Source organism: Lepidochelys kempii, chromosome 11, assembly GCF_965140285.1.
Source record: "Lepidochelys kempii isolate rLepKem1 chromosome 11, rLepKem1.hap1, whole genome shotgun sequence".
NCBI lineage: Eukaryota > Metazoa > Chordata > Testudines > Cheloniidae > Lepidochelys > Lepidochelys kempii.
Genome location: NC_136390.1, coordinates 45,574,118 through 45,586,548, shown reverse-complemented (window position 1 = coordinate 45,586,548; position 12,431 = coordinate 45,574,118). Strand labels below are relative to the sequence as shown.

At 42.0% G+C, this 12,431-nt stretch overlaps 1 protein-coding gene across 7 annotated transcripts in view; it reads left to right on the top strand.

Moving 5' to 3' along the window:
- Window positions 1-12,431, top strand: part of SESTD1 (SEC14 and spectrin domain containing 1) — a 124,932-nt gene that overhangs the window by 60,483 nt on the left and 52,018 nt on the right. For all 7 annotated transcript variants that reach the window (XM_073306035.1, XM_073306036.2, XM_073306040.2 and 4 more), the window contains one exon: window positions 11,708-11,821. In XM_073306035.1, the coding sequence (XP_073162136.1) occupies window positions 11,708-11,821 (114 nt within the window). The remainder of the gene's footprint in view (window positions 1-11,707; window positions 11,822-12,431) is intronic.

Genomic DNA, 12,431 nt, shown 5'->3' with positions numbered 1-12,431 from the left:
TAAAAAAAATCTAGTGAATTTTAATTAGAGCATACTCTTTGCCCACCTTTTATCCCTCCTATATTTTATCTGAGGACTGTGAAAAGCCCAATTCCTACCCCCCATGAATATTTTTTAATCACGAGCTTGTACATCAAGTATTTATATGAATATAGTATGTTTGTGGGTTGTTGGGTTTTTGTTTTTTAACTCTGGAAACATTAGGCCCCTTCTTCCAAATGGAAACTATTCTAAAAATTCAGGCTGAATCAGGGAAGCATCCCTGTTCAGTAAGAGTTTCTGAAGAATTCTTATATTTTTTTCTGAGCCTTCAGAGGGAATCAGTATGAACATCAAGGTTCTTATAATGCTTTAGACTTGTTAGGAAACAATGAGGAAGTTATACCACTCTGTGAAAGCCTATAGAGGAAAGTGAATGGATGGGTGAAATCATTGGTGAATTAAAGAGGAGAGTCTAAGTAGTGAGTAAAATCAACTGAGTGAACTTGTGAACTATTGAGGTCATAGTTGGCTAGATTCTAGAAATTTCTTATAGTAGGTAAGATGCCTAATAACTATTCTGTATAATGCTGGACTAATCTAAATTTTCTGTTTTTAATGCTAAATTCACTAGGTAGCAGTTTCTTATTCCAAGTATTGTAAATATGAAAGTATCTGATCAGTGCTTGATGGGTGATTAGTGTTCAGTGATTTAATATTAAAGGAAAATTAAAGGAAATGTTTATAAACAAATGACTGACGTGATGAAAATAGGTGATTGTTTTAAAGAAATGGTCAAAAGCTAGAATTTGTGATCAACTCAAAGTGCAAGAAATCTGGTTCTTCCGAATCTTCACCCCACTTGCCATTGAATCAAACTTTGTCTATTGAATTGGAAAATTGAGTTTTAACCCTGCAAGTGAGCAGGGGTGGCGAATTGTATGAGCCTGTGGTACCTGTGCTCCACCAAATTTCAGGGCCAGGTCTCTTCCCCCCGTCCTTTCTGCTGCCCCCGGACAATTTAAAAGGACATGGCGCCACCACCACCGGCAGTGCAACGGGGCTAGGCAGCTTCCTGCCTGCCTGCTCCACTTCCGGAAGTGGCCGGCACGTCCCAGCAGCCCCTGGGGGGGAGGGTGTCTCTGCGTGCTGCCCCCGCCCCAAGCACCAACTCTGCCAGCTGCAGCCAATGGGAGCTGCAGGGGCAGTGCCTGTGGGCAGCAATGCACGGAGACCCCTCCAGCGTGCCACCTAGGAGCTACTCCCAGAGGAGCGTGCCGGTTGCTTTTGGGAGCCGCCTGAGGTAAGTGCCACATCCCACACCCAAACTCCCTCCCAGAGCCTGTCCCCTGCACCCCCTCCCTCACCCCAACTCCCTGCCGCAGCCCAGAGCCTGCACCCCACACCCAAACTCCCTCCCAGAGCCCGCACCCGCTCCTACATCCCAATCCCCTCCCCCAGCCAAACTCCCTCCCAGAGCCCAAGTCCTCCCACACCCAGACTCCCTTCCAGAGCCGTAGGCAGGTGTGGGGGCAGGGGTGGGACTTGGACCCATTCTGGGCACCACCAAAAATTATACAGTCCTGCCCATGCAAGTGAGATGTTTTTAATGCCAATTATCACTGAAACATAGCCATGAGGATAATTGAAGTCCAGGCACTCTTCAGTATTGGCTTCACTGAAGGAGTAGTTTTAGTCTTCAGCACACAGATGCCAAAGATCAATTGGTGATTATGCTTTTAAAAACAACTGAAAGCGAGACTTGAACTTCAGAGGAAAAATTGCTTCCTCTTTCGTGCTACCGTTGCTTTCAGTGTAGTCTGAAATGAGCAACTGAAATAAATGAAACAAACACTTTGGCCTGGATGTACTTCCTCCACAGATTTAAACTTGAAGGTCTACCAGAAGATGCCTTAAATGAAGAAATTGAGAAAAAATTTTAAAGAACACCCCTTTTCACCACATCAATGGGAGGAGATGTTGACTGGACAATACGAATGTGGCAAAATGCCCAGAAATGGGTGGAGGCTGCAAGAAAGCATGCTTGGCAGAATGGGAGCTGGCCTGTCCTCCTTATTTGGTCCTTCATCTCCTGTTGGCTGGAGGAGTGGGTAGGGGCTGGACTGGACGGGTTTGGATGATTGGCTCTCACATACTTCCTCACCACCCCCGTCCCGGTCCATTTAAACTCTCAGAGGCTTTTTGAAACCTTCATGCTACTGTTGGCAGAATTCTTTCCTGTTTGTTCAGTTAATGAAAATAAAATGGGAAAAGATCAGAATCATCCTAAACTTCGGATGCTAACCTTGCTGAGAAAGTATTAGTAACATCTAGCCCAGTTATAAAGCACCTTGTGGAAGTTCAGACCATCTTTTGGGGGGGGAACCTTGTGGTTGGTTGGCTGAAAAATGACACTTCCCAATTGCACTTTTTGGAATGCTGAGAAAAAATTCTTTGTTTACATACTCTGTGTATTTAAAATTACCGCTGAGTAATGAAACTAATCAAAACTTGGCATGCACTTTATAAAACAAGGAACTCTGGAAGAAAGCAATACATTTTTAAAAAGGAATTGAAAGAGGTCTTTGTAGGATCCGACCAACTGGACATCTGGGCTGCTCTTGCAGTCCCAGAAACCTGGTTCTGTCTCATTAACAACAAAGTACTTCAAGCACCGAAGGACAAATTTAAAAAATCTATTCAGAGAAACTGTTGTATCTTTTCATTATTTAGCAAATATGATTGATCCCAAATACAAAGGTCATACAGAGGTTGATCCCAAAACAATTAGAATAGGCTGAAATACGGCAAATGGAATGTAATCCTGAGTTCATTTCTTCTCTTCTAGTGTTTAAAGTTCCAAATTTCTACTCTTAACCTTTGCAGTTAAGTTCATTAAAATGGTGGGGAAATTGTGGAAGTGCTGTCATGGGAGACAAGATGGTTAGATGCAGAAGTTTGCCCATCTTATTAGCTCACAATCTGTTGAACATGTTTTATCAAATTTGGACTAGGAAAGGGATATTGATTCCCTTTATAATTAAAGGAACAATTTAAATAGTTGGGTAGATCAAGTGCCTTATAGCAAAAGTTTAAATAAATTGCTTCTGAATATTTTAAATACTTATGTATTTACTGTGATTGTCAGATTTCTCTCTCATTTTTTCATGATTTCTTGTCCTATTTTCTTTCTTGGTTGCTCATTAAAAGCCACCTGCTTCAGCTGATATCAGGATAAGTGGTGTTTCTTCTGTTAACGATGAGAGCATTGTGATTACTTACAAAAAATATTTAGCTTTAGATGTCAACCTGGAGCATTGGATGTATACAGGACAAATCAGTTGATATCAAGGGGATAAAATGGTCCAGCTCATATGATAAGTATGGAAAATTAACACTTTCTTGTTAATCTAATTGGTTATTTACTGCTAATGCAATAATATAATTGTACTGATAGTTTTGTTTGACAGACTTCTATAATATTGCCACTCTGTTTTACCCAACTATGTATTAATTTTAAGAATGATAGGCTCATGTATTTAAATTTTAAGCAATACTACATATTTCAGTGTAATAAATACACTGACAAAACAATGAAGTGTACAGCAAAGTTGTGCGCTACTTAAGTTGACCCAATACATTTGATTATATTTTGTTTGACAGATGTTGTCTTGTTCTATAGCCAAGATTAAGTTGAATTAAAGAATGGAACTAGCTGGTTAAACAAAACTATACATTCTAATCCTCCAGTATTACCTTTTTGAGATTTTTAAAGATTGTTACAATAATGTGTGCAACAACATTCTGATGCCCCATAACACTGGGGGAAGCCCCTTATAACCACTGAGAATCAGTAGGGCTTTTAAAATTAACTTTAGTGTACTTCTAGTCCGGATGAATCTCTCAGTAGTTGCTGTGCTGTTTCAGAAGTCTTTATGTATAAAACTACAAACACGCATTTTTTTTGACCTATGGCCTTCATCAGGTTTTGAACACTGGATATTTGTGTGCTTCCTAGTAAAGATGATATCTTAATACAATAGATAAGTGTTTCAGTATTTGTTTAGATATTTAGAAATAGACTAATAACTAGTATCCAGTATGGATGCAGATACTGTTTTACTTTGTATATTTATAAATTCCATTTTATACATTCTGTAAAGTTCCCTGTGCGTTTACAGTACTACATAAATATCCATTAATAATAAAGTAGAATATCAGTCTCCTTTTTTGGAAATGAAGGCCAGCTGTCCTTGGTATGTTTATAAAATAACTCCTTTTTAAATGTACCTTTTCTACTGCTAGAAGAGATGAAAATCCAGTTTCCTAGGATAATCCCTTAATATAGATAACATACAGAACTGGAGGATTTAGGTCTATTAGTAAACCATAGATGATCACACTCCAATTTGCATTAGCTGAATTAAAGATCTTAAATTACTCCAAAGTTAGGATACAGGGCTTGTGGATATGGATTCTTCAGCAATAAAGTTAATACAGTTTTTCTTCCCTAAAGAGACCATTGGTCCCAGTTTTACTGGGGCCATTCCTGTTTTTTTTAATATGATGTGTGACAAAGCTCTGTCCTTGCCTCCGTGGGTCCCGCGTTTCCTTGCGGATTTCGCTAGCCTCAGAGGCTCACTGTGACCCTCCATGTAACCCTTCTCTCTCTAGCCATTTTCTACTGAGCCATTTTCATCATAAGCCAGCGAGGGAGGTGAGGAGAAGTTATCCTTCCTTGCACAGTCTCTGTTGTCTCCCAGTCTCAGTGATTAATCAGGGGAAAAGGTGTGGGGGTGTGTGTGTGGGGGGGGGGGAGCCCGGGCCCACCCTCTACTCCGGGCTCCAGCCCAGGGACCCTAATAGTATCAGCTATGGTAGCTGACATTTTAGAAACATAACATGTACAATTCTCTGGGCTACTCCCCCCACAGCAGCCCTCACTTCCTCAAGCTCCACTTCACCCTTACCTCAGGGCCTCCTTCCTTGTGCCTGATATGGTATGTACTACTCAGCCTCTCCAACAGCACAACTTCCTCCCGCAGCTCCTGACATGCACACCCACCTGACTAACTGGGAGGCTTTTAACTAGTTTCAGCCAGCCCCTGATTGGCTTCAGGTGTCCCAATCAACCTAGCCTTCTCCCTGCCTTCTGGAAAGTTCTTAATTGGCCCCAGGTATCTTAATTGACCTGGAGCAGCTGCCATTTCCCTTATCCTGGTACCAGGGATTTGTTTAGCCTGGAGCTAATATATCTATCTCCCACTACTTTTCCATAGCCATCTGGCCTTGCCCCATCACAGATGTCAGTGACCTGTGAATTTTTTAGGATGCTTAAATATCCTGGCTTTTTTATTTCATCAACAAAATGTTTGTTTGTTCATAACATATTGCTGTATTGTTCGCTCTGGCCATTGTTTTCAGAGCTGTTTTTACTCAGTGAAAGTTAAAATGACACAATATACTCATTCAGAATAATACATTTCTAAAAGAAATCTTGCACTCCTAGGGCACACATATGTATCGTTGCCTCAGAAATAGGCCATAGCATCACAAACACTTTTTTTAAGTGTATTTCTTTTCTCTTTTGAGAGAGTATTTTGCAGTCCTAAAAAAAAATCCCTGATTTTTTTCCTTTTACTATTCCCTTGAAGTCACATTGCTGTCAAGGATAAATGGTTACTGCAAGAGCAGCATTTTGTTAATGCGAGCAATATTACAGTTGTCAAATATTCCATGAGGCTAGTCTTGTGATAAGGAAAAACTGGATATTAACCAGGGCCAGCTCCAAACCCATTACCATTTCTCTGAGTTATATGATTGCCTTCTTGATACCCATTGCTATAGCCAGAAGAGTTGTGCGGAGGAAGGCCAAGATGGAAGGAAAGTGGGGACTCCAGCCATTAACGCAGTCGTTCTCAAACTTTTGTACTGGTGACTCCTTTCACATAGTAAGCCTCTGCATGAGACCCCCCCCCCCATAAATTAAAAACACTTTTTTACATATTTAACACCATTATAAATGCTGGCTGCAAGGCGGGGTTTGGGGTGGAGGCTGACAGCTCGCAACCCCCTATGTAATAACTTCATGACCCCCAGTTTGAGAACCCTTGCATTAACACTTTCTTCTGCCCTTGGAAGGCCCCAGCTACCATCTGTTCTGATCTGTCCTTTTTTCTCTCAGGAAATTTAATCTTTTAACATTAATTTTTATATCAGACAATCCACTATCCAAAAACATTTAATCTGGTTTCAGAGAAGACCTGTTTTTTCCATAAAGTCAACATAGTGAGCATTAAAAAGACTTAGATAAATTGCAAGCAAACAATGGGTTTTTCTTTCCTTTTTATCATAACAAAGGCTTATTTGCACACACATCTCATCCATGTGGACTGAATACTGGTTAATCAATAGAAAACTGTCATACCTAATGGCTTCCCCCAAAAGGGGAGAGAAGATTAATAATATACTCTAAGGTTGGTGTTGAGACTAGTGTAATTTAGTATTAATGGTTTTGGAGGGGAAAGCAGATAGCTAATTAAAGTGTGCCAGTGAACGAATGTTGTTTGTTACTGTAAGCTACAGTGGATTGTGAGAAACTCGTACACCTCTACCCTGATATAAAGCGATCTGATATAACACTGTCATAAATATAAAGGGAAGGGTAACAACCTTCCTGTATACAGTACTATAAAATCCCTCCTGGCCAATGGCACAAAATCTTTTTACCTGTAAAGGGTTAAGAAGCTCAGGTAACCTGGCTGGCACCTGACCAAAAGGACCAGTAAGGGGACAAGATACTTTCAAATCCGGGGGGGCGGGGAAGGTTTTGGTCTGTCTGTTCTGTGTGCTTGCCAGACACAGATCAAGGAAGCAAGCAATCCAACTCCATTAGAATCAGTAAGTACTATCAAGGGAATGCATTAGCTTATTTTTGTTTTGGCTTGTGATTTTCTCTGTGCTGAAAGGAAGGTGCATTCCTGGTTTTCTTTTTGTAACTTTGAAGTTTGGCCCAGAGGGAAATCCTCTGTCTTTTTGAATCTGATTGCCCTGTAAGATTATCTTCCTTTCTCATTTTACAGAGGTGCTTCTTTTACCATTTTTCTTTTTACTAAAGTTCTGTTTCTTTTAGAATCCGATTGGGGTTTTTTGTGTGTGTCCTAAAAACACCCAAGGTTGGTCTGTGGTCATCGTGTTTATTCTCAAGCCTCCCCAGGAAAGGAGGTGCGAGGCTTTGGGGGGATATTAGGAGGGAATAGGAACTCCAAGTGGTCCTTTTCCTGAGTTTGTCTAAATCACTTGGTGGTGGCAGCATTACCTAATCCAAGGTACAAGGGAGAATTTGTGCCTTGGGGAGTTTTTAACCTAAGCTGGTAGAAATAAGCTTTGGGGTCTTTCATGTGGGTCCCCACATCTGTACCCTAGAGTTCAGAGTGGGGAGGGAACCCTGAAAAACACGAATTTGGATATAACACGGTAAAGCATTTCCCCTCCTCCCCCCTCCCTCCCAGGCTTGCGCAAGCCTGGGAGGGAGGGGGGAAGTGGAGCGGCGGCATGCTCAGGGGAGGAGGCGGAGTGGAGGTGAGCTGGGGCGGGGTGTGTGTGGGGGGGGGGGGTCCAGGGAGGGCCGCAGCAAGTAACGGGGGGCACAGAGGAACAGCTACTCGCTCCAGCTCACCTCCACTCCGCTTCTCCCCCCCCCTCCCCCCAGCGCACCACCGCTCCACTTCTCCCCCTTCCTCCAAGGCTTGCTACGCCAAACAGATGATTCGCTGCAAGCCTGGGAGGGAGGGGGAGAAGGGGAGCGGCGGCATGCTTGGGGGAGGAGGCAGAGTGGAGGTGAGCTGGGGCGGGGCGGGGAGCTGCTGGTGGGCGCTCCGCACCCACCAATTTTTCTCCATAGGTGCTCCAGCCCCAGAGCACCCATGGAGTCGGCGCCTAGGATGGCAGTGTGTCTGGCTCCGACATGCTACTCTGAGTGGCGTGTTAAGGGGGCTGGGCTGGGGCCAGGGGGTTGGATAAGGGGCAGAGGGTCTTGCGGGGCGGTCAGGGGAACGGGAGCAGGGGGGGTTGGATGGGTTGGTGGTTCTGAGGGGTCAGCCGGGGGCGGGAAGTAGGTAGGGGTCAGATGGGGGTGGGGCCAGGCTGTTTGGGGAGGCACAGCCTTCCCTACCCGGCCCTCCATAGCAAGTTCAATAAAACGCAGTTTCACATATAACACAGTAAGATTTTTTGGCTCCCAAGGATTGTGTTAGATCGGGGTAGAGGTGTATGTCTTTAAATGCTTTGGGAAGCATGAAGGACAATGAAAAGGGCCAACTAGCATAATGGAAGATGAAATTTAACTTGAATAAATGTCAGGAAATTGAAACATAGGAGTTTTAAAGGAACTCTAAAAAAAAAAAAAAAAAACTTTTTTTTTTATAGAACATATAGTCTGCCTATGACGTTCACTGCCACAGGAGGTGAGACAGTTACTATTACTGGATTTTCAAAAGCTATAGGAAACTTGGACAGCAATAACATTTGTAGGTATGCAAGTTTAAAATAATTACATCTCATACTTCAGGACACAACGTGATCTCAAGCAGAATTCCTCTCTCCACTTGTTCAGTATTGCACACCTGGCCATAGTTGCTTAAGCTATTTGTCCACAGAAATTGAGTCAAATTCTGAGCCATTATTTTAAAGAGAGGCATGCTGGTGGGGGTGGGGATGTCTCCTTCAATGCTGATCCATAATCCTTAGCCTTTTCCCAAGATGAAGGATGACTTCATCCAGATTATCAGCATCATTTTAGAGTACTGCATTACTGGTCTATGTCTTGGATTAAGATCCTGAGCTGCACTTAGCCTCAGTCCATGTGCCTTCAACACACATTCAGCTTCTCTTTAGAGTTCAAGGAATTGTTTATATTTCCTCAGGAACACTCACAGCAGTAATCCTAGAGAACTGTCGATAACTCCAATGTAATTCAAATAAAACAGTTTATTCAACAGAGAAAATAGAGAATTAGTGAAAATAAAGCAATTTTCGAAGCTTCCTATTTGAGGCTCACATTACATCAAAACTTGCTGTTCAGGCAGAAATGTGGCAGTTTGTTTTTGTTCTTATGTTGCTAGTGAAGGTGTGAGTGAAACATTTGTATATTCTGTGATCGGACCTGTCCTTGCTTTGTTTTCTGCCTTAGTTGTCCTATCTAGCTCATGTTCTCTTCCTGAAATAAGTTTTATATGTCATTCACACAGTACACTTTGTACGCAAGAGAGGCTGTGTCTACATTACTCAAATACCAGGACAGCTGCAGTGGGACCATTAGGATAGGCAGGGTCTAGGCAAAGTACTAGTTTAGGCAGTTTGGCCACCAACATTTTAACTGTTTTGATGCATAAACTTGGTCAGAGCAGGTCTGCATGACATCATGGTAAACCATATTTTTTGTCAGTGGCACTCTGACTGTTTCTACTACTCTTGGAGCTCAACTAGTATTAGCAGTGAGAATATTTGGGGAGAAGGGGCTAATTTTAATAAATTAACCTTCCAGGCGGGTTGCACTTCCCCCATAGCATGCTTGGTGAGTAATTCACTCATATTTTAATCCTGACCCCCCACAAAATATTTGAACTGTGAGTGGGGTCCTTGTGATATACACTTTCTTGAAGTTGTCATCTTACGACAGTATCATGATGGCCTGGAAGCAGCCCCATTATGCTGTCTTCTGATTCACTCTGATTATAGCAGTACACAATGCTAATGGCATCTTTATTGAGTAGATTGTATGCCACCTCTGCTTCCAGTACAAGTTATATAGAAATGTAACTCATAGAAATGCTTCTGTATTATGTTGGCTGGTGCTAGAGAAAATTCTTAGATGTATCAAATTTCAGAAGGTGTCACACACCATGAATTTGTTTATCAAATGAGATTCTCTGCTGATGAAAACTGAGAGAATGCCAATCCATCATCATCTCTCTCTCTCTCTCTCTCTCTCTTTCAGATAAATTATCTTTAAAAATAATACATAGAGATTTAGTATGAGTGTCGCAGTTGCTGAGCTAACTGCACCTCTGATTCTTTGGGAGTTCACCCACCCGCTCTCATGCCTTTACCTTTCCTGGGGTGGAATCCTGCAGTTCTCCCACTCTTAGAATGGGTCTTGGGTCACAGTATCCTGTGCGTCAACCATGCCTACCCAACAGGTATAACAGAGTTTGGCACCTGCGAGTCTTCCCTGTGGGGGAAGTCTGTGATCAGTGATGTATAATGACCAGAGAGCCTTCTTAAAACCAAATACCTTAACTGCCAGAACAAAGCATAACATAAGAGTAAAAGGATTTTAAAACAGAAAGTCTATACACGCGTGTATCTTACCTAGAGTCCTCGGCGGACCTCTCTTGCCCCAGATGCCTTACCTCTGGGAGTCTGGCCCTTGATCTCTTCCTCCCAAACAATTCTGCCAGACCAGGCCTTCAAAGTGAAAGGCTCTTACACTGTCTCTTAAATGTTTGCTGAGAAGTGTTAATCAGGATCCACGTCCCTCTTCCTGAGTGCATTTCCTGACAGTCCAGCTATTGTATTACCTCAGTATGTGCATACAGTAAATATCACAATAACCCGGTCAACACATAATCATGCATTATTACGGGCAAATTGTCTCAGTGAGTATGGTGTTTTTTAACTAACATACCAAATTATGCAAAACTTTTCAGCTTAGATGAACTCCTTGTCCGTATTTTTGAGACAGTTCCTCAGCATTTCTGTTCCTTCACATACAAATATAGGCAGGAAAGTGGTTTCCAAAAATTAAGATTATATTATTAAAGTAAAAAGAAAAGGAGTACTTGTGGCACCTTAGAGACTAACCAGTTTATTTGAGCATAAGCTTTCGTGAGCTGCAGCTACATGTGATGAAGTGAGTTAGATAATTGGTTAGTCTCTAAGGTGCCACAAGTACTCCTTTTCTTTTTGCGAATACGGACTAACACGGCTGTTACTCTGAAACCTATTATTAAAGTGGTATCCTAAAGTTTAATGACGAATGGAAGAGAACTGGCAAATTGCAACTAGTAACAAGTAATAACAGCATGACAAAACACATCTTTTATTTTGGATCCTGGACTAGTAAGGCCATTGTGCGACTGGAATTTGTCTTGGGTAGAGGCAGTTTGAGAACCACAGATCTAGGCAAACTTTTGTACTGGTGACCCCTTTCACATAGCAAGCCTCTGAGTGCGACCCCCCCCCCATAAATTAAAAATCCTTTTTTTTATATATTTAACGCCATTATAAATTCTGGAAGCAAAGTGGGGCTTGGGGTAGAGGCTGGCAGCTCGCAACCCCCCATGTAATAACCTTGTGGCCCCCTGTTTGAGAACCCCCTAACCTAGATTCAGGGAATTCTTGGGTAAGACAGTAGTTTGAGAGGAGGTTGGTGTCCAACGTGTGGAATAAAGGAATGGATTACAGGCTTCAAGGCTGGAAAATATAGTTGTTTGTTTGTTTCAAAAACATATTGAGTAAACTGCTGTGCACCAGTTCAAACCAAGTCTTACAGCTACTTATGGAAAGACTTGTCACTTTTTTTGTAAAGTACTTGAAAAATATATTCTGTTTATTCCGTCTGTCCTCCTGTTGTTCAAAGTAACAAGCTTAATAAAATATATTAAATTTTGTAGCATAGGTTTCACAAAACCATGTTACCAGAACTTACTTTCTTAATTTGTTACAGGTTATTTTAGTATCTGCCAACAAGTTGACTCGATACATAGAACCATGCCAACTGACAGAAGATTTTGGAGGGAGCCTTTCCTATGATCACATGGACTGGTTGAATAAGAGGCTGGTTGGTTTTTGTTTGTTTTTTTTCTTTAAAACTTTAAGGTCTGTGGGGCATGGACTGTATTTCTGTGTGTGTGTGTCTCTTACCACGTTTTGGTTGCTACCTCAATGTTTAGAATACATTATAATGTAGTAGAATGAGAAAAATGCACTTTATATATTTAAAGAGTCTTATTATTCTAGTAGAAATTGAATTTATTCTAGAGGGGGCAAAGCAGATGTAATTATGTTGTTTAAGGAGCAGATTTACTCTTTAGATTCTGCTGCATATTCTCAGTGTTGAAAAATCCCCCAGGAGTGCGGGGTACAGGAGCAAGGAATGCTGGGGGGGCCTGGAGTCAGCTGAGTTTGGCCATAGAGAGGGAAGGCCCAGGCCAAGCAAAAAATGCTCTGTTTCTTCATGTTTCCTAGACAGTCTTTTAAGATAGGGCTCCTATGGAGCCATAACCAGAGTTAAAAGCTGTCCTCCGTCATGGTGAATCCCCCTGCAGTGCAGTTGCCCAGGTAGATGCAGGCGTGCAATTTATACCTAGGGGTAGATCTGCCCCTAAATTGTTAATAGATTCAAATTATTTAGGGGATCATTTGGTATATACACATTTCAGTATATTTTA